The 25,757-nt window shown below is 47.3% G+C and overlaps 1 protein-coding gene and 1 pseudogene across 1 annotated transcript in view; both read left to right on the top strand.

The window, feature by feature from the left end:
• Positions 1-7,470: 7,470 nt before the first annotated feature.
• On the top strand, positions 7,471-10,177 carry LOC129696847 (basic proline-rich protein-like; annotated as a pseudogene).
• Positions 10,178-10,467: 290 nt separating this feature from the next.
• drc1 (dynein regulatory complex subunit 1 homolog (Chlamydomonas)) overlaps positions 10,468-25,757 on the top strand; it is a 66,333-nt gene continuing 51,043 nt past the window's right edge. Inside the window, exons 1-4 of the mRNA XM_055635428.1 lie at positions 10,468-10,596; positions 16,009-16,099; positions 19,421-19,533; positions 24,550-24,733. Coding sequence (XP_055491403.1) covers positions 10,481-10,596; positions 16,009-16,099; positions 19,421-19,533; positions 24,550-24,733 — 504 coding nt within the window. The 5' untranslated portion in view covers positions 10,468-10,480. The remainder of the gene's footprint in view (positions 10,597-16,008; positions 16,100-19,420; positions 19,534-24,549; positions 24,734-25,757) is intronic.

The following is a 25,757-nucleotide window of genomic DNA, read 5'->3' as shown; positions in this document are numbered from 1 at the left end:
GGACTATTTCATGTAGTACTATAGGATTCCTTGTGCCCGTTTATTTCTGTTTTAGACAGTGCTCAAAATAAACAAAGCATCCAAATGGACCTTTTCAAAATTCCTTTAAATTTAGTGGACGTCTTTGCTTCAAGCAAACGTTATTATGTGTAATGGGCTAACAATCAAACTTTATTTTTTATATTCTCAACATAATTAGCTTGATTGTTGTTTAATTTGCAATTTGTTTGGTTTCATCTTTAGTGATTTGAAATGAAATGTTTTTGACAACATAGTATTGATTCCAGTAACTATCTAAATCTGACTTCTGACATTCTGGAAGTTGATTTCATGAATAATAAAGCATTTGGCTATTCAAATATAAATTGGTTTTGTGGACTCTGAATTCTAAAATTTGAAAATAATCAAAGCAGTTAGAAGCCTGATTACATTTTGAAATTTAGTGAATGTTAATCCTTTATTTTAATACATTGCTGCATTGATCTAATGTATTAGTTAAACAGTTATTTTTATTGCACCGTTTCCCTTGGACTGAAAGTTAGCACTGTTAACTTATAACCTCGCCTCTCAGGTGCATACATTTTGTGGGTTTCTAGGGAGTTAAGAAAAAAATTGACATATCAACAGTGCTGTCTCTAACTTGCTTTTTACGTACATAATAATCATTTTGGATGCACCACGGGTATAATCAAATCCCGGCAGACAAATGAGTAAATATTGTTTTCAGTTGCCACTTGGTACCTTTAAAATCTAGTGGTAGTTGTCTCCCGTCGCTTGCTTTATATCAAAGTTGCACTGTACAAAAATGTTGAATTTGTAAAATAGTTTGCAGAAACTAATAAAGTAAGCAAGTATAAACTTTGGGATCTGGCTGGTTTTGTCACAAATGACCAGAAATTAATTATTTCAATGAGATGCTAATTGTTTAAAAAAAAAAAATGAACAGCATGAAGCATCCTTCTAGAAATTAAGATTTTGCAAAATAGGGGACTTTGAGCACATTATGACATTTCTTGCTTACTGCTTTTGGTTTTGAGGTTTGTTGACAAGGGGACTTGAAAAACTTAATTTTTACAGCATAGTAAGATCCTTTTGATGGAAGAAAGGTGCTTCAAAATATTTGGAATTTCCAACATGTAACATTGAAACAGCAATTGAAATATAGCCATGGCTTTAATGATGAGGTACTAAATAATAACTGTCTTTCAATTGGTTTTAATGCAGCTTTTCAGTTATGTATGATAAACTGTACACCATGTCCACAAAGTTCAAATTGAGTAATTTATGTTAAGCTCAAGTACTTTAATGTGTATTTTCTTTGCTTTTCATTTAAGATTTGCAAAAATACATTTTCACTTTATATTTCAAAAAAAAATTGTGCTTCCATTAAACTGCTGACATTTTGTTTTTTTTAACATCACCTGTTGGTATACATTTGCTAAGTTATGTGGTGAAATTATTTGAGTGTCTTTTAATATGCTTTTAATGTCACTTAATTTATTATTAATTGTAATTATTTGGCCACAGATTTTCCAGTCCCAATTAACCAACATTTATTTTAAAAAAAAAGTAAACTTAGCATTGCAGCTTAACTAAATTTGAAAGCAAGCTCAGATGAAGAATATAGTGGACTTGGAGGAAGGAAGGCAAGACACAGAAGCAGCTTTTCAAGCCTTTTAAAAGTTATGTAAATGATAAGTGTTGATCCTTTTTTTTTGTTATGACTAACATTCTCCCGAGTTAAACTTTGATGATTGTATTGGGGAAGAGTGAATGTTCTGCATAATTGCAGTGATTTCCTTGATGCAACAGTAGTAAGAGAAGGGAATTTCCTGTTTCCTTGTACCGTCTTGCTAATATATTTGAAGCTGGTGCAGAAAACCAATTGCATATCTTCTACACTGGTTAATTAGGGACTCGTGGAGAAGGATCTACTTTGATGATAGAGATGGCTGCCTTCTGAAAGCAGTAACTATTTATTCACTATAATAGGAATGATCATTAAATTGTGTGTAGCCTTTAAATAAATAGTTTACATTTTGAACTTTTTATTTGTTGTACTGTTCCATCTATAAATTTGTTTTAAGTGGGTTCTTATGGATATCAATCTCTAAAGTTGCTGACAGTTCTCTGGTAAGTAAAATATATCAATCTTGGATGTGTATCTCAAAATACAGTTGTAGTCTTGGCAGTAAGTTAGCAAAGGTTACGTTTAAGTGGCTGATTCACTGAAGAAAAATGATGCATCTTTTAATGAAACCTTCAAGTTAAGGTGCAGCTGGGCAACCAAATGTGATATAATGAAGAGTACTGTGTACAGTGAATTTGGTTTACAACGTCCATTTGCTGTATGTTACTTCTTGCAGTTTATGAAAGACTTAAACTGACATGATTTTCTGTTAAATGATGATTTGAACAGTTATATGGGGTAGTTTCACAGACCAAATTATAAATTCCTGCTGCCTTTATTGCTTGAAATTCCCATTCCACCTCATTAGCAAAAAGACAATGTCATGGGATGACTGGTAAAAGATGACTGCTATTAATATCGTAACTGTAACTGGTACTAATATAATCTCTAAAGACAAATACATTAGAATATTGTTATCCAGTTGTGTACAAAAATGTAGAATATAAGGTGTAGATTGTAGACTAAAATTTAAAGTAGTGAACTATACAAACATGCTGGATGGAAAAAATGAATTTGTATATGACACCTTGGCACTGCACAAGTTTAGCACACAAGTCAATAAAGGTAGGGGAGTATTTTTCTTATTGTCAAATTTTGTATTCCACACTAAAACATTATTTTGCAATACTGAATTTGATTTTAAAAATTGTAACTAAAAGTAATGTCTCTGGTGCGTACAATACTCCCTATTAGCGTTTTAATCCAAGTTTTCAATCTTTTTGAGAAAGGGGACCTTTCTTGCACAAAAAAAGTACTTCATAACAGACAAAGAAAGGAATTACCTGAACAGAATGAGTTTAACAAACATTGCATTGTGCAAACGTGGAAATATTACAATATTCTCTCTGAATATTTGATTTCAGCATTATTTAGTCGATACCACCTGGCCACTCTGCTCCTCAACTGAATTTGACCGGGACCCCACACTTCATATTCAGTGCCAGAGCCAATATTGCACGGCTTCCCAAACTTCTTTGTTCTGTTTACCCCAGGCAACTATAATAGCACATAACAATGTTATTTCACTTATTTATGAACAACTAATGATGAACAGATACCAGTATAACAGAACCAAACACAGTCAGTCGATGAGAAAAAATATTTACAAATCCAGAATCAACAAATTTACCCCAGGTTGGGAAACCTTGCAACATTTTCATCCGACGCTGGTACAGCAAAAAAAAAAATATATATATTTGCTATGTTCACAAAACATGTGGTCAGGAGAGAATAGCTGTCTGCTGTTGGACAAGGTTTCTGGTAGCTTTTAGTTTGTAAAATGTTACAATGTTTATTTATTGTAGGTATGACCTGAAAGTTGAATAAAGCTGGAAAATAATATTTTATCATCTCGAATATGTAATGATTTTGTAGAAAATCTTTATCTAGAACATCACGCACATAATTTTAAAAGCACTGCAAGCCCCTACATGCATTACTTCAGATTATTATGTCCACACCAACATACATTCTCCATGTCCACAAATTCAATTTACCAACCCTTGGTCTGCACCCTTCTCTGTTGGTAATTAAAGTATTTAACTGTGAGAGAACTAGTTTACACCAATATATTAGTAACTCAGCGGGTCAGGCTGGGGAAGAACTCTCCTCCAGTTCTTTCCCCCCCCCCCCCCCAAATATTCTTCACTCTCAGTTGGAAGAGCTCTAACTCGAAACGTCACCTATCCTTTTCCTCCAGAGATGCTGCCTGCCCCCCAAATTACTCCAGCACTTTGTCTCTTTCCAAACCCGTTTCCATTCTCTCGCATCTCTAATTTCCACACCTTTTCAACTATTTCGTCAGTACTTTACAGCATTCGTTGCTCTTTCCATCTGCATCCTCTCATTGCCCTCTCTCTTTTCATTGCCCCTCCTCCCTCTTTCCTCCTCTCCTCCTCTCCATTCTCCCTCCCTCTCCTCTTCCCTCCCCTCTCCTATCCTCTCCCTCCTCTCTTCTCCTCACTCTCCTCTCCTCTCCTCTCTTCTCCTCTCTTCTCTCTCTGCTCCCCTCTCCTCTCCTCTCTTCTCCTCTCTCCTCTCCTCTCCTTCCCTCTCCTCCTCTTCCCTCTCCTTCTCTCTCCCTCTCCTCTCCTCTCCTTCTCTCCTCTCCCCCCCCCCTCTCCCCTCCCCCTTTCTCTCTCTCTCTCCTCTCCTCCCTCCCTCTTTCCCTCTCCTTCTCCTCTCCCTCCCCTCCTCTCTCTCTCCTCTCTCTCCTCTCTCTCTCTTGCCTCCCCTCTCCCCCCCTTTCTCTCCTTCTCTTTTCTTTCTCTATCTCCTTCTCTCCTCTCACTCTCCCTCTCTCCTCCCTCTTTTCTCCCCCTCTCTTCCTCTCCCCTCCCCTCTCCCTCCCCTCTCCTCCTCCCTCTCCCCCTCCCTCTTTCTCCCCTCCTCTCCTCTCTCTCTCCTCTTGCCCCTCCTCTTCCTCTCTTCCCCTCTCCTCCTTCTCTCTCCCTCCCCTCCTCTCTCTCCCTCCCTTCCTCTCCCCTCCTCTCCTCCCCTTCCTTGTTCTTCCTCCCCTCTCCCTCTCCTCCTTCTCCTCTCCCTCCCTCGTCTCCTCTCCTCCTCCTCTTCCCTCCTCTTCCTTCTCTCCTCTCCCTCCTTCCCTTCTTCCTCTCTCTCTCCCCCCCTCTCCTCTCCCTCTCTCCTCTCCTCCCCCTCTCCTCTCTCCTTTCTCCCTCCCTCCTCTCTCTCCCCTCTCTTCCCCTCCTCCCTCTCCCTCCCTCTCCCCTTTCTCTCTCCTCTCTCTCCCTTCTCCCTTTCTCTCCCTTCTTCTCTCTCTTCTTCCTTTCCCTCTCCTCCTCTCCTCCTCTCTCCCCTCTCCTCCTTAGTCTCCTCCTCTTCTCCCCCTCCCCTCCCCTCCCTCTCCTCCTCCTCCTCCCCCTTCCCTTCCCCTCTCCTCTTCTCTCCCTCTCCCCCTCTTCCTCTCTCTCCCTTTTCCTCTCTCTCCCTTTTCCTCTCTCCCCCTTTTCCTCTCTCTCCCTTTTCCTCTCCTCTCCTCTTCCCCCTCCCCCCTCCCCCTCCCCTCTCTCCCCCCCCCTCCCCCTTTCTCCCCCTTCACCCTCTCCTTCCCCCCTTCCCCCCCCTCCCTCTCTCTCTCCCTCCCTCCTCTGTGTCTCCCTCTCTTCCCCTCTCTCCATTCCTCTTCTCCCTCCTCCTCTCCTCTCCTCCCTATCCCTCCCTCCTCTCCTCCATCCCCCCCCCCTCCCTCCTTCCCCCCCCCCCCCTCCTCTCTCCCTCTTTTCTCTCCCCTCCATTCTCCCCACCCTTCTCCCCTCCTCCCCTCCCTCTCTCCCTTCCTCTCTCCTCTTCTTCCTTCCCTCCCCTCCCCTCCTCTCCTCTCCCCTTCTCACTCCCTCCCCTCTTCTCTCTCTCTCCTCCCTCTCCCCCCTCTCTCTCCTTCTCTCTCTCCTTCTCTCTCCCCTCTCCCCTTCTCTCTCCTCTCCTCTCCCCTCCTTCCTCTTCTCTCCTCCCTCTCTCCCCTCTCCTCCTCTCTCTCCTCTCTCCTCTCTCCTCTCTCCCTAAATAACCTATAGGGGGGAGAGAGAGAGAGAATGAGAGGGAGAGGGAGAGAGAGAGAGGGGGAGAATCTCTCCAGAGAGAGACAGAGACGGAGAGAGAGAGACGGAGAGATAGATCCTCCTCCCCTCTCCTCTCCTCTCCTCTCCTTTCCTCTCCTCTTCTCTCCTCTCCTCTCCTCTCTCTCTCCTCTCCCTCTCCTCTCCCCTCTCCCTCTCTCTCTCCTATTTCCTCTCCTCTCTCTCCTCTCCTCCCTCTCCCTCCCCTCCTCTCCCCTCTCTCTCCTCTCCTTCTTCTCTCTCTCTCTCTCTCTCGTTCTCCCCCTACCCCCTCTCGTTCCCTCTCTCCTTCTCTCTCCCTACCCCATCCGCCCTCCCTCTTCCCTGTCCCTCCTCCTCTCTCTCTCCCTCTCTCCCTCTATCTCCCTATCTCCCTCTCCTCTCCTCCCCTCTCCTCTCCTCTCCTCTCCTCTCCTCTCCTCTCCTCCCCTCTCCTCTCCTCTCCTCCCCTCCTCTCCTCTCCTCCTCTCCTCTCCTCTCTCCCTCCTCTCTCTCCCTCACTCTCTCCTCTTCTCTCCTCCCTCTCCCCTCCTCTCCTCTCTTCTCCTCTCCTCTGCTCTTGTCTGCTCCCCTCTCCTCTCTTCTCCTCTCTCCTCTCCTCTCTCCTCTCCTCTCCTCTCCTCTCATCTCCTCCCCTATCCTCTCCTCTCCTCTCCTCCCCACCCCTCTCCTCTCCTTTCCTCCCCTCTCCTCTCCTCCCCTGCTCTCCTCCCCTCTCCTCTCCTCCACTCCCCTCCCCTCTTCTCCCCTCCCTTCCCTCCGCTCTCCTCTCCCTCCCTCTCCCCTCCTTCTCCTCTCCCCCCTCTCCTCCCTCCTTCCCTCCCCCGTCATCCCCTCCTCTCCCCCTCCACTTTCCCTTCCTTCTCTCCCTCCCTCTTCCCCTCCTCCCCCTCCTCCTCCCCTCTCCTCTCTCCTCTCTCCTCCTTTCACTCTCCTTCCCCTCCTCATCCTCCCCTCCCTCTCCTCTCCTCTCCTCTCCTCCCCATTCCTCTCCTCCTCTCTCCATTCCTCCCCTCTCTTCCCCATTCCTCTCCTCCCCTCTCCTCCCTTTCCTCTCCTCTCCTCGTCTCCTCCCCTCTCCTCTCCATTCCTCCCCTCTCTTCCCCATTCCTTTCCTCTCCTCTTCTCCCTCCCCTTCTCCCCCTCCTCTCCTCCCTCTCCTTCTTTCCTCTCCTCTCCCTCCCCCCTCTCCCTCTCTCTCCTTCTCCCTCCTCTCTTCTCCTCTCCTCTCCTCTTCCCTCCTCTTCTTCTCCTCCTCTCCTCTCCCTCTCCCCTCCTCTCCCTCTCTTTCTCCCTCCCTCCTCCTCTCCTCCCTCTCCCTCCTCCTCTCCTCCCCCTCTTCTCCTCTCTCCCTCCATTTCCTCTCCTCCTCTCCTCTTTCTCCTCCCTCTCTCCCCTCTCCCCCCCTCTCCTCTTCCCTCCCTCCGTCTCTCCCCCCCCCCCTCTCTTTCCTCTCCTCCCGTCTCCTCTCCCTCCTTTCTCCTCTCCCCCCCTTCTTCTCCCCCCTCCTCTCTCCCCTCTCTTTCTTCTCCTCTCTCTCTCTCCTCTCTCCCCCCCTCTCTCCTCCCCTCTCCTCTCCTCTCTCTCTCCCCCTCTCTCCTCTCCTCTTCCTCTCCCTCCTCTTCTCCTCTCCCCCCTCCCTTCTCCTCTCCCCTTCTCTCTCCTTCTCTCCCCTCTCCCTCTCCTCCTCTCCCCTTCTCTTCTCCTCTCCTCCCCTCTCCTCCTCTCCTCTCTTCTCTTCTCTTCCCCTCCTTTCTTCTCTCCTCTACTCTCTTTTTTTCTTCCTTCCTTTTCTTCCTTCTCCTTTTCTTGTCTCCTCCCTCTTCTCTCTCTCCTTTACTCTCCTCTCCCCTCCTCTCTTTTTTCCCTCTCCTCTCCCTCCTCTCTCTCTCTCTTCCTCCCCTCTCCTCCCCTCTCCTCTCCTCCTCCTCTATTCCGCTCCCCTCCGCTCTCCGCTCTCCTCTCTCCCCCTCACCCCCCCTCCCCTCCTCTCCCCCTTCCTCTCCCCTCCCCTCTCCTCTACCCTGTCTCCTCTCCTCTCCTCCCCTCTCTTTTCCTCTCCTCCTCCCCTTCATTCCTCTCCTCTCCTCTCCTCTCTTCTCCTCTCCTCTCCCCCTCTCCTTCTCCTCCTCTCTCCTCTCCTCTCCTCTTCTCCCCTCCCCTCTCCTCTCTCCTCCTCCCTCCTCCTCTCCTCATCCTCTCCTCTCCTCCCCTCTCCTCTCCTCCTCTCTCTCCTCTCCTCTCCTCCCCTCATTTTTCCTCTCCTCCCCTCTTCCTTCCTCTCCTCTCCTCTCCTCTCTCCCTCTCCTCTCCTGCTCCTTCTCTCTCTCCTCTCTCCTCTCCCTCCCTCCTCTTCCTCTCTCTCTCTCCCCTCCCATTGCCCTCTCCTCTCCCCTCCCCCCCTCCTCATTCCCCCGTCTCTCCCCCTCCCCTTTTCCCCGTCTCTTCCCCCCCTCCTCTCCCTCCTCCTCCCTCTCCTCTTCTCCCTCCTTCCCTTTCCTCTCCTCTCCCTCCTCCTCTCCCTCCCCTCCCTCTCCTCTCTCTCCCCCCCTCTCTCTCCCCCTCTCCCCCCCATTGTCTCCCCCCCCCCCATTGCCCCGTCTCCCCCCATTGCCCCGTCCCCCCCCCATTGCCCCCTCCCCCCCCATGCCCCCGTCTCCCCCCCCCCCCGTCCATTGCCCCCCCCCCCCGTCTCCCCCTCCCATTGCCCCGTCTCCCCCCCCCATTGCCCCCCCTCCCCCCCCATTGCCCCGTCTCCCCCCCCATTGCCCCGTCTTCCCCCATCCCCCTTGCCCCCCTCCCCCCCATTGCCCCGTCTCCCCCCCCATTTGCCCCGTCTCCCCCCCCATTTGCCCCGCCCCCCCCCCCCCATTGCCCCGTCTCCCCCCCATTGCCCCCCCCCCCCCCCCCATTGCCCCGTCCCCCCCATTGCCCCGTCCCCCCCCATTGCCCCCCCTCCTCCCCCCCATTGCCCCGTCCCCCCCCCATTGCCCCGCTCCCCCCCCCCATTTTATTGCCCCGTTGCCCCGTCCCCCCCCCATTGCCCCGTCTCCCCCCCCCCCCCCCGTCTCCCCCCCATTGCCCTCGTCCCCCCACCGCCCCGTCGTTGCCCCCCCCATTGCCCCCTTGCCCCGTCTCTCCCCCCCCCCCATTGCCCCAGTCTCCCCCCCCATTGCCCCCGTCTCCCCCCCCCCCATCTCCCCCCCCATCCCCGTCTCCCCCCCCCCCCATTGCCCCCGTCTCCCCCCCCATTGCCCCGTCGTCCCCCCCCCCCATTGCCCCGTCTTCCCCCCCCCATTGCCCCCGTCTTCCCCCCCCCATGCCCCGTCTCCCCCCCATTGCCCCCGTCCCCCCCCCATTGCCCCCCCCCCCCATTGCCCCGTCTTCCCCCCCCATTGCCCCCCCTCCCCCCCCCCCCATTGCCCCCGTCTCCCCCCCCCCCGTCTCTCCCCCCCCATTGCCCCGTCTCCCCCCCCCCATTGCCCCGTCTCCCCCCCCTTGCCCCCCCCCCCATTGCCCCGTCCCGCTCCCCCCCATTGCCCCGTCCCCCGTCTCCCCCCCCCATTGCCCCGTCTCCCTCCCCCCCCCCCATTGCCCCGTCTCCCCCCCCCCATTGCCCCGTCTCCCCCCCCCCCATTGCCCCGTCTGCCCCCCCCCATTGCCCCCGTCCCCCCCCCACCCATTGCCCCCCCCCGTCCCCCCCCCCCATTGCCCCGTCTTCCCCCCCCCCCCCCGCCCCCCCCATTGCCCCGTCCCCCCCCCCCCCATTGCCCCCCCTCTCCCCCCCCATTGCCCCCCTCCGTCCCCCCCGTCCCCCCCCCATTGCCCCGTCTCTCCCCCCCCCGTCCTCCCCCCCCCCCCCGTCTTCTCCCCCCATTGCCCCCGTCATCCCCCCCCCCCCCCCCCCCCATGCCCCCGTCTCCCCCCCCCCCATTGCCCCGTCTCCCCCCCCCATTGCCCCGTCTCCCCCCCCCCCATTGCCCCGTCTCCCCCCCCCATTGCCCCGTCTCCCCCCCCCCATTGCCCCGTCCCCCCCCCCCCATTGCCCCGTCCCCCCCCATCTTCCCCCCCCCCATTGCCCCGTCTTTCCCCCCGTCTCCCCCCCCCTTGCCCCGTCTCCCCCCCCATTGCCCCCCTTCTCCCCCCCCGCCCCCGTCTCCCCCCCCCGTTGCCCCGTCTCCCCCCCCCCATTGCCCCGTCTCCCCCCCCCCCCCCCCGTCTCCCCCCCCATTGCCCCGTCTCCCCCCCCATTGCCCCGTCCCCCCCCATTGCCCCCCCGGCCCCCCATTGCCCCGTCTCCCCCCCCCCTTGCCCCCATGCCCCGTCTCCAACCCCCATTGCCCCGTCCCCCCCCCCATTGCCCCCCGTCTCCCCCCCATTGCCCCGTCCCCCCCCCATCCCCCCCCCCTCCCCCCCACAGGCGCCGCGGATCCTGATTCCGGGTGCAGGGCGCTACGTCACCCGCATTGTGCCGCCGTCGTCTCTGAGCAACCGGACACTCGCAGCGACCGCGGGCGGACAGACGGACACTCGCCCCGCAGTCCCCGGCCCCCGCATCCCACCCCCCCGGCCCCGGCCCCGCATCCCACCCCCGGCCCCACATCCCACCCCACATCCCCCCCCCCCCCCCGGCCCCGCATCCCACCCCCGGCCCCGCATCCCCCCCCCACCCCCGGCCCCCATCCCACCCCCCACCCCCGGCCCACGCCGCCCCATGGCGACTTCCAAGGCCGAGCTCCGGCCTGCCCCGAGTGTGAACTCTGAAGACCCAGAGGAGAGGATCGCTGCTCGTCGAATCCGGATCGCCCAGAGGCTGGAGGAGAAGCGACGGTGAGAGCCGCCACCCTTCAACCCTTGCACACCCCGCTCTCTCGCATTCACTCGCAAACTTTCCCACTAAACACTCCCACAACCTCCTCAACCCAAACTGTCCCACAACCCAAGCTTCCCCTTCAACCTTTCTACTCTCTCATATCTCACATTCACCCCAAAACTCAATGCCTAAAATTTCCCCCTTTCAAACTTATCCCTCCCCAATTTCTCATCCTAAACCATTCCCCGTGCCTTCTCTCCCTGTTGTAAACCTCTCCCTCATGTATCCCGGGGCTGCCAACATTGGGTGAGAGATGGGAGTGAGAAATTGTGTCCCCCCCTCCCATGGTACGAAGCTTTTGCATTATTTAGCTTGAAATTGTGCAATCTGGTGCATACTGTAGCAAGTCTTTTAACTTACACTTGAATGCAATATTTATGCTTTAAATTGGATTAGCTATGAATAAGGTTAGGCTGAATTACATTCCACAGTAGAGCCAGGCTCTGATCAACAGATGCAGCACATGCATGATCTTCGTGTATTCATGTATGGAAATCAGATTATAATCAAGCACTTGGCCCATGTTGACCAACCTGGGTCTCACTGCACACCTGATACTACTCTTGATCCCGACTCCAGTTGCATACCTTGCTGACCCTGGATCCAGCCTTACACCTGGCCCCCTATTCTACCCTGATCATAGCTGCTTACCTGCTTTTGGCTCCCAGTGCTGAACACTCCCATTGTCCCAGCTTTGACTGCACACTCATTACTATTAACCATATAACCATATAACCATATAACAATTACAGCACGGAAACAGGCCATCTCGACCCTTCTAGTCCGTGCCGAACACATAATCTCCCCTAGTCCCATATACCTGCGCTCAGACCATAACCCTCCATTCCCTTCCCATCCATATAACTATCCAATTTATTTTTAAATGATAAAAACGAACCTGCCTCCACCACCTTCACTGGAAGCTCATTCCACACAGCTACCACTCTCTGAGTAAAGAAGTTCCCCCTCATGTTACCCCTAAACTTCAGTCCCTTAATTCTCATGTCATGTCCCCTTGTTTGAATCTTCCCTACTCTCAGTGGGAAACGATTTTCCACGTCAACTATGTCTATCCGTCTCATCATTTTAAAACCTCTATCAAGTCCCCCCTTTAACCTTCTGCGCTCCAAAGAATAAAGCCCTAACTTGTTCAACCTTTCTCTGTAACTTAGTTGCTGAAACCCAGGCAACATTCTAGTAAATCTCCTCTGTACTCTCTCTATTTTGTTGACATCCTTCCTATAATTAGGCGACCAAAATTGTACACCATACTCCAGAATTAGCCTCACCAATGCCTTATATAATTTTAACATTACATCCCAACTTCTATACTCAATGCTCTGATTTATAAAGGCCAGCACACCAAAAGCTTTCTTTACCACCCTATCTACATGAGATTCCACTTTCAGGGAACTGTGCACAGTTATTCCCAGATCCCTCTGTTCACCTACATTCTTCAATTCCCTACCATTTACCATGTACGTCCTATTTTGATTTGTCCTGCCAAGATGTAGCACCTCACACTTATCAGCATTAAACTCCATCTGCCATCTTTCAGCCCACTCTTCCAACTGGCATAAATCTCTCTGTAGACTTTGAAACTCTACTTCATTACCCGCAACCCCACCTATCTTAGTATCATCTGCATACTTACTAATCCAATTTACCACACCATCATCCAGATCATTGATGTACATGACAAACAATATATTCCGGACCTTGATTCTGGATGCACACCTGGCCTTGCTCCTAGCCGCTCTGCACTGACAATATATCTAGCCCACACATAAAGCCACATATCTGACCCTCTGGAATTAACCTATGTCTATTAGCCTTCAAGTCCACAGGTGCTTATCTAACACGGTAATCTTTTATGGGGCACTTCACTGACCAAAATTTGCTACATCCATTGGCTTCCTTGTTATCCAACATGCTAGTTACTTTGTCAAAGAAGTCATCAATTGGTTGAACACAATTTCTCATCCATAAAATTATACGGACTCAGCTGTATAAGTATTCTGTTACCATTTCCTTCATTTTCCTAACAAACTGTCCTGAAGACATTTTCACCCCCAATATTTTCAGTATTTTGCTGTCTTCCTCTCAGCTGGGACTTTTCCAAAATGCAAAGTCTAATCACTGTATATTTAAGCAATAATATTCTATTTAATGTGATCTTGAGAGTACATAATATTTTCTGTGGTATTCATAACACAACAATGATAAAAAAGATCTTTGTTTTGATTGCACCTACCAACATGCATACATTATTATATTACAGTTTATATGTACAGAGGGCAAATTTTTGTTCCAATGCTCTCTATTCGCAATTACTTTTACAATGAAGTGATTGAAATCCAAGTGAAATGGCATTAGAAAAATTAAACCGCCGGAATGGATGATATTCATTACATGGTTGGTTGGAGTTAGTATCAGCAGAATTACTATATTAAACTTTGAATCTTCAGATATCCTGGTTCAAGCAAAAACCAAAGACAAATAATAACCTCACACATTCCCCCGCAAGTATCTCTGCCACTCCTTTAAAATATGCCCCTTCTTTGAACAAGCTCTTTAACCGCATCTGAATCTGTTTCCATCTGATTACATTCTTTGAAGATGTTCATCTACGTGTTCAATTAATAAAACAACGAGATTGGGGACATTTCTATTCAACCTGTCAGGAATTTGGGGTGGGGGGGGGGGGGGGGGTAGAAATAGCGAGGTAAACAAACATAATAGTTGAGTGGCAAATGACAATAGTGCTACCTTCCCAATATTTAACTGGAGGAAATAATGGGTTATCGGAGCTGTATGTTGTGACAGACAGCCTGACACCTTGCATGTCATTTTAATATTACACTTATCCCATCTTCCTGGATATTCCGGATTAATAAATTAAGGTTTTGTCAATTAATTACAAATCAGGCCAATTACAAATCAATAACATTAGCCAACTCCGAAACATGAAGGGCTGAGCATTGGGATCCAGGCGGACAACTGGCCTCAGTTCCCCTCTCACATCTGGCAGTGCTCTCCATCTGAACCAAGGGCCACGGAGTGTTTTTGAAAGTGGGGGGGCTGAGCGATCACTGATCACTGACCTTGGGGGTACCCGGTGAGGGAGTGAAGCGACCGAATGGGGGGGGGGGGGGGGGGGGGTCTATTTGATGTATTAAAATCGTGTTATAGAGCATTGTAGTATGATTGCAATGTTATTTGTTTGAAGTATTTTTAAGAGGTAACTTTCTAAGGAGTAACTTTTTCCAAACAGGGTGGTGGGTGTTTGGAACAAGCTACCAGAGGAGGTAGTTGAGGCAGGGACTATCCCAACATTTAAGATACAGACTGATACATGGATAGGACAGGTTTGGAGGGATATGGACTAAAAGCAGGTAGTGTAGCTGGGTCATGTTGGCAGGTATGGGCAAGTTGGGCCGACGGGCCTGTTTTCACACTGTCTCACTCTATGACTACATTATACCTCCACCATGCATAAATGCTTCAAAATCAAGTGGTTGAGTTTTATTGCCATATGCTCACGCATAGAAACGTAGAAAATAGGTACAGGAATAGGCCATTTGGTCCTTCGAGCCAGCACTGCCATTCAATATGCTCATGGCTGTTCATCTAAAATCAATACCTCTTTCCTGTTTTTCCCCCATATCCCTTGATTTTGCTAGCCCCAATAGCTAAATGTAACTTTCTCTTGAAAACCCACAGTGAATTGGCCTCCACTGCCTTCTGTGGCAGAGAATTCCACAGATTCACAACTCTCTGGATGAAGAAAGTTTGTCCTCATCTCAGTCCTAAATGGCCTACCCCTTATTCTTAAACTGTGTGACCCCCCTGGTTCTGAACTCCCCCCAACATCGGGAACATTTTTCCTGCAGTTACAGTAAGTGAAAATCTAGCAGGATACTTTCTCCAACCACCCCCATTTGACGGCCACTATCTTCCACCGCTTCCACCCAGTGCTTGGTACCTACTTCCAGCAGCCACTGGTTGTCCTCCAGAATGCACCGAGCCGCAGCCTGGTCCATGCCGGTCACCAGGGCAAATTCACTAGATAATAGGTGCAGGAGTAGGCCATTCGGCCCTTCGAGCCAGCATCACCATTAAATGTAATCATGGCTGATCATCCCCAATCAGTACCCCGTTCCTGCCTTCTCCCCATATCCCCTGACTCTGCTAGTTTTAAGAACCCTATCTAGCTCTCTCTTGAAAGCATCCAGAGAACCTGCCTCCATCGCCCTCTGAGGCAGAGAATTCCACAGACTCACAACTCTCGGTGAGAAAAAGTGTTTCCTCATCTCCGTTCTAAATGGCTTACTCCTTATTCTTAAACTGTGGCCCCTAGTTCTGAACATCAGGAACATGTTTCCTGCCTGTAGCGTGTACAAACCCTTAACAATCTTATATATTTCATTGAGATGCCCTCTCATCCTTCTAAACTCCAGAGTGTACATGCCCAGCCGCTCTATTCTCAGCACATGACAGTCCCGCCATCCCGGGAATTAATCTTGTAAACCTACGCTGATCAATAACAAAAATACCCTTCCTCAAATTAGGGGACCAAAACTGCACACAATACTCCAGGTGTGGGCTCACTAGGGCTCTGTACAACTGCAGAAGGACCTCTTTGCTCCTATATTCGACTCCTCTTGTTATAAAGGCCAACATACCATTCGCTTTCTTCACTGCCTGCTGTACCTGCATGCTTACTTTAAGGCACAGAGATTCTCACGGCAGCAGCACAAAGCTTCCGACGCCTCTGACGGCCCGGGACACTTAAAATGAGGCTGCTCCATGGCCGGAGCTACAGCGATCGACTCGCCAGCCCGGAAAACACTCGCCATGCCTCGGCTCCCCATCTGCATCTGCCCCTGCCGCTGCTTCAGCTTCCATTCCTCCCTCCGCCCCGGCTCTCCAACACCCGCGGCTCATGCAGATGATATTAGTTTTGAAATTCTCGTTGATCACAGAATTTATCACGACTGCGTGAGAAGGTTTGTGATCAGCGTGAGAGCGTGACAATTGGGCGAAATGCGTGATTCTCATGCTCAATGCGTGAGTTGGTAGCTCTGGTATCCCTCTTAATGTCCTTTCCTGGCGCCTTTACTTCATCTCACTCATTTTGCCTTCCACGCCTCTTATTCCTTGTCTTTATCCTTTTCAATTTTGACAATTGCCTCCTCTCCCCTTTCCAGTATCCCCCATTTCCCCTTCATTTTACCTTACCAACTCCTCAGTCTTTGTTCCTTAACCTTCTGCCTTCCGTGTTCCCTCTCCTCACCCACCCACCTTTGATTTATCTGTTGAACTAAAACGTTCTATGTGGTACATAATGAATATATAATATGTTTCAGGGAACTCAGAGGTAGCAATGAAGTTGTGGAAGAAGGTGATGGCATAGAGAAGCTTAATAAAAGCTGCAAACAGGTTGTGGACACGCACAAGGTTAGTTCTTTAACATATTTCTTGAACATCCCATAGGTTTGCGTTAACTTGCTTCTATTCCAATTCTTAGGAGTTTGAAATAACTGATCCTGCAGATTTTGCCAAAGGTAGTCCATGGGACAAGTTGTGGTGCATAATGCAGGCAAATTCTATTTAAGATCAGCTTAAGTGGATGAAAGGCGTAGTATTGGTCCTATATGTTCTCTTCTTATCTCTTAATCATTGGCCTGTTTCTTCCAACGTAGCATTTTTTAATGGCATTTATTGCCAAATTTTGTTTGAAACATAATTTACTTATTATCATCATGCTCCTCACAATAAAACGTCTAAAGTGTTTAATTGTCGTGTACTAGCAATGGAACAATTGAAATATGACCAGCTTAACTAACTTATGCTGCTGCCAATTGGAATAATAAAAAGCATCAAATTTGATCATGCGACATAATATACAAAAACTCTTGTGATTTCAGTTGGAGGGAGCTAAGATGAATTTTGAGTAGTTGTTTAGACAAGACACTGATGCTTGGATGGCCTTGATTTAACAATTGGACCCTTTGTAATGGAGCTCCTTCTTGACATCAATATAATTCACATTAATCCATGTTATTGGACTGCCTAATTGGCACTGATCCCACTTGGATGTTTTTGTGCCATTGCTAAATTTGCTGCTTGTGTTTAAAATCAGCAAAGGGACATTAAGATAAAACGCATGTTATTTATTAAATAAAATGTAGTATCCCCCTTCCTCTATGTAAAGTTGAAAGTTGGTGTTTGGCAAAGATAAGGCAATTTGTGTCATCAACTCTGATGTCTATTGCGAATTTATAAAGAAAATTTGCAGAACACATTCTGGTTAAATCAATCCAGTTATAATCTTGTGAAAATTTTATGTTTTCATAATGTTCCTTGGTTGTAGAAAGTGACCTTTGAGTGAGGAAAAAGTCATTTTATTTTGTTTGTTTTATGTCTGTAATCAAAGTGGTAAATCTTTGTAGGCTTGAACTTTTCAGTTGGAGATTGCAGTTTCAGGAGGTAAACAAGATAAAGTACTCCTGCTCTGATTGTAAACTTGTCAATTGAGTTCAATTGAATTCAGATGTTGGACAAGAGTTTGGGTCTTATTAGAAAATAGGGCAGAGGAACCATAGGGTTTGTTTTCTGACAGTGGTTCTTGTAACACAATAGTCTCAGTGTAGGAAAGGTATATGTTCTTTTCTTTTAATTTTATCTTAAGTTTGTAGTTGAAACTAGTGACATTTTCGTAAACTAATGTTTGTTTTTTGTTGAAGAGATAACAAAGGTACCTTGATAACCCCCAATGTAATTGTAAGCAAGTCAATTAATTTCACTTGTCTCAATCAAACTGCATCTAAAGAGAAATCAGATTATTTTTATCACAAAGGTTTTTGGAGAGCGGGATTTGGTATGTGCAGGGGCTGCAGCGAGGATGCCATGAGGACACTTCTCAACCTTAGCCTTTGGTTGGACAGTGTGACATTTATGCCAGTCAGGCAAATGGTCAGTGACCATTTTCACTTTTTTTGCAGCTCAAAAATTATGTGGGAACAGAGATTGAATAACATTTAAAAGGGGCCCTTTCTAAATTAACAACAATGTAGGAGAGCTCAGTCCTTTATATTGTATGACATGTAGAATTTCTGAGGCGTCCCTTTATTCTGGGTGATTACATATGTGGGATATAGTTTTCAGAGACTGTACCCTCGCATACTAAAGAGCAGTTTTTTGAAAGAAGAAATCTATGGCCACTAGATAGGAAGGGTGGAAGGCAGGTAGTCGGGGAAACCTTAAAAATGTTTATCTCACTCAAACTTCCAAGATTTTTAAACCTTAATAACTTTTAAACTATACCACCGATTGGAACAAAACGTGTTGCACTAGAGCACGGGGGAATGGTGAGTAAGGTGGCGAAAAATTGTAGCGCTATCGCGTACCGTTTTTGCGCAAATAGAAAAACTACGCAAAGCAGAAGAGCACAAGATCATAGTTTTAGTTATGTACTGATAGATAGATAGATCAATGTAGGCAGCATCCTTCTAAACCTCTTCTGCATCCTCTCCAAAGCATCCTATAATGAGGAAACCAGAACTACACGACACTCCTAAAGTGGTTGAATCAAGGTTTATAAAGATGCCCGACTCTTACTCCATGCCTGACTGACTCAATGCCCACACGAGTACCATACACCACCTTTACCACATATTCCATGTGTTGCTATTTTCAGCGAGCCATTGTCTTTGACCCCAAGATCACTCTGTACATCAGTGCTATTAAGTATCCTGTCATTAGCTATATACTTTCCCTTCATGGGTGTGACATGGCATAAGGGAGGAGTGCAACAAAAGAGGATCTATTTTGGTACAAGGTGAATGATAAGGATGTCTGATGAACCGAGAATGTTGAAATAAATATCCCCAAATGGACAGCGTCAAGAGGTTAGTTAAGTATGTGAGGGATCAAGGATATCCTGATGTCATCATGGTAGGTGGAAGAAGACACTTATGAACAAATGCTCCACAGAGCATTTGGTTTGAATGATGTATTATCTGCTGTTTATTAATTTTCTCTGGAATTTTAATTCAACGAGCTAGTGTTTGACATTGATCATACCCTGACATAGAAACATAGAAACATAGAAATTAGGTGCAGGAGTAGGCCATTCGGCCCTTCGAGCCTGCACCGCCATTCAATATGATCATGGCTGATCATCCAACTCAGTATCCCGTACCTGCCTTCTCTCCATACCCCCTGATCCCCTTAGCCACAAGGGCCACATCTAACTCCCTCTTAAATATAGCCTTGATCTTGATCATATCAGTGATCAGTCTTTTTCCCAGGGTAGGGGATTCTCAAACCAGAGGGCATAACTTAAGGTAAGATATATGAGGATCTTCATGTGCAACGTTTTCTCTCAGAGGGTAGTCATCATCTGGAATGAGTTACCAGAGGAGGCAATATAAGTAGGTACAATTATGACTATCAAATGACATGTTGATATGAATGATTTTGAGTGATATGGCCAAACACAGGCAATTGGACATACCAGCACTTAATTTACTTCAATTAAGAGTAAAACCCCCTTAAAATGGCAACGAGTAAAGCAGTAACGTTAAATTGTACAGTTTACATTCTTTGTCTATTCTTTACTATTTCTCTCCTCACTGCCACTGTACAGCCTCTGTCCATAGTAAAGAAACACACTGTGGCATTTGCTACTGAAAATGAAAGATGTTTATCTCAACTAACAAGGGAGGAACACGAGATGCATTAAATTTAAATATTTGAGTTTTTTCATACTTTTAGAGATTGTTGAAGTTAAAAAGAGATGGGATATCATTGGTCACAAACGTGCAAGTTGCTGAAGACTCCAGGGAGATGTACAGGAGAAATCTAGAGAGAGAAGCACTAAGTCAGAGGTGAGTGTGCTATTACAGGCTCCAATATGAATTTCACCTGTTTTGATTTTAACCCAGTCTGGATTTCCAATCTCACTCATTTGCATTTTCAGCTAGCATAAATACTGGCATGAATACCTCAAATAGTCAGTGTTTTAATTTTTTCTAATTCAGTTTCCTTCTGAAATATCGAAGGTACACAAAAATGCTGGAGAAACTCAGCGGGTGCAGCAGCATCTATGGAGCGAAGGAAATAGGCGACGTTTCGGGCCGAAACCCTTCTTCAGACTGAAGAAGGGTTTCGGCCCGAAACGTCGCCTATTTCCTTCGCTCCATAGATGCTGCTGCACCCGCTGAGTTTCTCCAGCATTTTTGTGTACCTTCAATCTTCCACCATCTGCAGTTCCTTCTTAATACATTTCGTTGTCTCTGTACTGTACACTGACAATGACAATTAAAATTGAATCTGAATCTGAATCTGAACTCCTTCTGAAATATTCCTGGATGGTAACTTATAACACAGGACTACATCTCTTAACCAATGGTTCAGGTCAAAGTTCTGCAGTCTTACCAAGTGTGCTTGCGAATGTTGATAATTAAACAATGGCGAGAAGGGGATTTGCCGAGAACATTCCCATCTCCGAAAATGGGACAGTGCAGCCTTGCAGCCAAAGAGATTATTCAGATTGGCCTCTTCTACCAGTACAGAAGCCAGCCTTCAGCTAATTTGATTCATGTCAGATGATGCTAAGACATAGCTGAGAGTACTGGATACTGCAAATAATATTGGGGAGATTTAGATAGATATGAGCCAAATGCAGGCAAATGGGGCTAGCTTAGATGGGGCATCTTGGTTGGCATGGACCTGTTGGGCTGAAGGGCATGAATGATTTAGAAAACATCAAGGCAGCATTTGATTAAGTTCATCATCAAGCTGTAGTACTGAAGGCGTGCACGCCAGAACCATCTGTACTTCTGGTGAAGATGTTGCAGTAAGTAAAACACTGGCATCTACCCAACAATTTGGGAAATTTTCCAGTTGTGCCTATTTCACAAAAAGTAACACCAATACAATCTGGATATTTAAACGCCCAACCACACTCTGAAAGTCATTAGCCAAATGACAGAAGCTGTCATCAACCATGCTATCATGCAGCACTTGCCATCAGTACGTCATTCACTAATGTCTAATGTGAGTTTCACCAGGACCACTCAGCTGTGAACATCATCACAGTGCTGGCCCAAACCTGGGCCGAAGAGCTGTATTGCAGATGTGAGTGATCGCCTTTGATTTCAAAGCAACATTGGAACATGTGCAGCATCAGGGTATGCAGGTAAACGTGAAGTTAATGGGCATCCAAGAGAAAATATGGCTGTTGGAATGATATCTTACACTAAAGATGATGGTTGTGGTTGGTGGAGGTTATTCATTTCAGCTTCAGCATATCACTGCAGGTGTTCCTCAGGACAGTGACCTAAGCCACACAATCTACAGCAGCTTCATCATGCCATGAGACTGCGAGACAATTTGGGATCAATAGTAAATAATATTTGAACCTCAAAAGTAGCAGGAAACAGAATGTGGACACAAAAAGCTGGAGTAACTCAGCGGGACAGGCAGCATCTCTGGAGAGAAGGAATGGGTAACGTTTCGAGTCGAGACCCTTCTTCAGAGAATGTCTCACAAAGTACCCTTGACATTCTCAATGACATTGTCATTACTCATTAATGAGACCACAACTACCAATCTCCTAACAGTCAGGATTGACCAGAAGGTCAACCAAACAGCCACATGAATGCCATAGCTTCAAGAATTCTGGGGTTGCGTATCTGGTGGTGAGTGACTTGACTCATCTTTTGATCCTCAATACCTTTCCACCATCCATAAGTGAGGCGCCTGATGGACTACATTCACTTTGTAAGGATGATAGCAGTGCCAACAACTCACAGGATGTTCACCTTGAGGCCAGATAGGGATGGAAAAAAATGCCAACCTTGATAATGAAGAAAGCATTTGATAAAGTGCCACACGTGAGGCTGCAAAGAATGAAGAGAGCCCATGGTATCAAAGGGCAGATACTGGTATGGAGAGCAGGTTGACTGGATGGCAGAAGGCAAAGAGTGGCTATAAAGGGGGCAAAGTGTGGAGTTGTGCATTTTGGTAATAGGAAAAAAGGCATAGACTATTTTCAAAATGGGGAGAGAATCTAGAAATCAGAAGTGCAAAGGCACTTGGAAGTGCTGGTGCAGGATTCCCAAAAGGTTCATTTGCAAGTCGAATCGGTAGTAAATAAAGCATACACATTTATTTCAAGAGGGCTAGATTACAAAACCAGGGATGTAATGTTGAAGCTCTCTATAAGGCGCTGGTCAGACGGCATTTGGAGTATATGGTGGCAATTTTGGGCATCATATTTTTGGAAGGATGTGCTGGCTCTGGAGAGGTTTTAGAGGGGGTTTAGAAGAATGATCCCCGAAATGAGTGGGTTAACATGTGATGAACGTTTGATGGCACTGGGCCTATACTCGCTGGAGTTTAGAAGAATGAGGGGGAACCTTAGTGAAAGGTTTCAATAGAGTGGATGTGGAGAGGATGTTTCCATAGTGGGAGAGTTTAGGACTAGAGATCATAGAATTATAGGATGTTCCTTTAGGAAGATGAGGAGGAATTTCTTTAGTCAGAGGGTGGTGAATCTGTGGAATTCTTTGCCACAGAAGGCTGTGGAGGCCGTCAATGGATGTTTTTAAGGCAGAGATAGAGGGATTCGTATGGGTGTCAGGGGTTATCGGCAGAAGGCAGGAGAATGGGGTTAGGAGGGAGAGATAGATCAGCCATGATTGAATGATGGAATAAATGGGCCAAATGACCTAATTCTGTTCCTATCACTTATAACCTGAGTAAAATAAAGCATGGCTTTGAATTAATTTTTAAAAAAAGTTCGCTCAGCAGGTTAGTCATTAACTCTGGAGGACATGGATAGGCAGTCTGACCCTTCTTCAGATTGTAGTGGGTAGAAAGATGGAAAAGATGTGAGAGTGGGACAAAGCATGGCAAGTGATAGGTGGATACAGGGGAAGGGGTTTGTAGAGTAGATGGGTGGATAAAGGCTAGAGATGAAAAGAAAACAAAAGGATATCAAAGAACTGCTAAATATAGAGCCTGATAGAGGTGGAAAGGGAAAGGGGGCAGGATAGTAGGATAAATGGGTGCACACCAACGTGGTGCATAGCAAGGGAAGGGGGGTGGGAGGTTTGTCTTACCTAAAATTGGAGGATTCAATGTTTATACAGCTGGGTTGCAAAATTACCCAAGTGGATTATACGGTACTGTTCGTCCAGTTTACACGTGGCCTCACTCTGGTAATGAAGGTGGGCCTCGGACAGAAAGGTTGGAATGGGAGTTAAAATGGTGATCAGGAAATCCAGCATGCTGAGGTGGAGTGAGCGCAAGTGTTCAGTGAAACGGTTGCCTAGTCTCTGCTTGGTCTCACTGATGTAAAGGAAGCTACATCAGGAACACCAAATACAGTAGATGAGGTTAGAGGAGCATGTGAACATCTGCCACACTTGGAAGGACTGCTGGGGTCCCTGGATGGGTGTGAAGGAAGAGGTGTAGGGGTAGGTATTACATCTCCTGTGGTTGCTGAGGAAAGCACTTGGAGAGAGGATTATCAAGATAGGAAGGTATGAGCGAACCTAGGAGATGCAAAGGGAATGGGAAGATGCGACTGGTGGTTGGATCACTTTGAACGTGGTAGAAATGTTGGAGAATGATGTGTTGGATGAAGAGGCTGATGGGTGTAAGGTAAGGACCAGGGCAACTCTATCCTTGTTCTGTTTGGGGGTAGGTGTGTGAGCAGAATTGCGGGACACAGAGGAAATGGTTGAGGGAACCATTCACAACCGGGGGGGGGGGGGGGGGGGGGGGGGGGGGGGGGGGGAAAGAAGAGGACACCTTGGAAATATTAGAGTGGAAAGCCTTATCTTGGGATACAGAGAAATTGAGACTAGGCGATGATGTCCTGTCTAGATGGAGAGTGGGAACAGGTTTAGTCAAAATAACTGGGAATCAGTGGGTTTATTGCAGATAACAATTGATAGTCTATCCTTTATGACAGAGAGATCTGGACAGGGAAGAGAGGTGTCAGAGATAGTCCAAGTGAATTTGAGCGGAGAATGTAAGTTAATGGTAAAGCTGATGAAAACAAGTTCTGCATGGGTGCAGGAGGCAGCCCCGATGCAGTTGTGATGTCGGGGTGAAAGAAAGACAGTTCAAAAGCACAACCAGGATTGGGGGATGGTGCCAGTGTACAATTGGAACAAGGACAATTCGAAATAACTGACAATAGGGCAGGCGTCGCTGGGCCCCATGCGAGTGCACATGGCTAAAACTTGACTTCAAAGTAAGAGGAATCAAAAGAGTTGTTGAGGATGATGATGAGGCCAAGTTCTGCCAGGTGGAGGAGAGTGTTCTTAGAGGGGAACTGATTGGGTCTCTGCTCAAGGAAGAACAAGAGGACCCTAGGACCCTCCTGGTGTGGAACAGAGGTGTAAAGGGACTGGACACTATGATTAAGATGAAGCAATGGAGGCCTAGGAAATGATAGTTATAGGAAGTGTTGAAGAGCATGTGAGGTGTCTGAGTAGATCAGAAGGGACTTGCAAGCGGGGGGGGGGGGGGGGGGGGGGGGCACAATGAGTCTGTTAGGGGCAGTCCTGTTCTTGGTTGTGGTTTAAAAAAAAATTTTATTAAGTTAAACTAACATGGATTGGGGCTCGAGAATTGGATTTTTCATTAATTTAGTAGCATGCTGACACCCGAGAGATACAGATTAAGAGTTGATTCTTAGTCAAAGAACTGTATACAAGCAAATTAGCTGGAATTATGATGTACACCTTAAAATGTGGCCGTATTTGTCTGTTTCTCAGGAGATGCTGTGCATGATGATCAGGGTGAGACATTTCTTATATTTCCATGCGATATAAGAAATGTTTGCAAAATACTGGATTTTTAAACTGCATTTTTGCTTTCTGAAGGACTGCAAAGCTGGAAAATGAAGCCATCATGAGTGAGGAAAAGTTTGAGGCCATCACAAAGAAATGGGTATCAGCAAAAGCTCTTAAGATCCCACAGGATTTGCGCGACATTCTCGTCAAACAGCAACAGCAGTGTGCCCAATTAATTGAAGGAAAGAACAATCTTATTACTACTTTGCAAAAGGTAAATTGTTTATGCATTAGAAAGTTGGGTGAATATTTAGTGGTAAGTAGTTTAACTTTACCCATTTTATTTGTTGCTATTTGCCTAATAGTTGGAATGTCTCTTTTGGGCAGATTATATCAGGAGCATGGCAATCATTTTTAAGTGGGGAAGGAGCTTACCTCCTCAGAAATTGCTTGCCTCCAACACGGTGGGACACCTTTCCACAAAGTGAAATAAGTCTTTCCGCTAAAGACCCACAAAACTGAAGTCAAAGTGAGTCATCCTCAATCCTGAGCAAACGTCTGTTTAGTTTTAGAGATACAGCGTGGAAACAGATCCTTTAGCCCACTGAGTCGTCGCCGACCATTGATGACCTGTACGCTAGTTCTATCCTACACCCTAGGGACAATTTACAGAAGCTAATTGTCTGAAGAAGGGTCTTGAAATGTCCCATTTCTTCTCTCCGGAGATGCTGCCCATCCCGCTGAGTTACTCCAGCATTTTGTGTCAACCTACAAACCCTTTCGTTTTTGGAATGTGGGAGGAAACCGGAGTACATGGAGAAAAGCTCACATGGTCACAGAGAGAATGTTCAGACAGCACCCTTAGTCAGGATTGAACCCAGGTCTCTGGTGTCGTAAGGCAGCAACTCTACCACTGTACCACCCCAAACATGGTATGTGTGAAAACCCAAGTGGGGCCTGTCTATTGTTTAAACTTTGTGACATATCAGCATTGTGACATTTATGGGAACTTTGCTATGAACTTTGCTTTTCTGTGACATTTAAATTAGCGAAGGGACTCTGTTCCCAACGACATCTTTACCTCATTGTCAGCACACCTCGGTTTCCTAATCCACTACTGTCAGAGTCTACAATGAACGGTGACACACTCATCAAACATGATTTCTGCCTGCCAAGTTCCTGTTGAGCACAATTTTATAGTCATTGTTGTCTGATATCAGCCTGCTGTTTGTACAGCTGTATTTATTGCTTTGGGCAACTTAAAAAAAAACTGAGTACAGGTGCACAACCTTTTATCC

Source organism: Leucoraja erinacea, chromosome 5 (assembly GCF_028641065.1).
Source record: "Leucoraja erinacea ecotype New England chromosome 5, Leri_hhj_1, whole genome shotgun sequence".
Classification (NCBI taxonomy): domain Eukaryota; kingdom Metazoa; phylum Chordata; class Chondrichthyes; order Rajiformes; family Rajidae; genus Leucoraja; species Leucoraja erinaceus.
The sequence above is the reverse complement of the archived record's forward strand: the minus strand, read 5'-3'. Positions and strand labels throughout refer to the sequence as shown.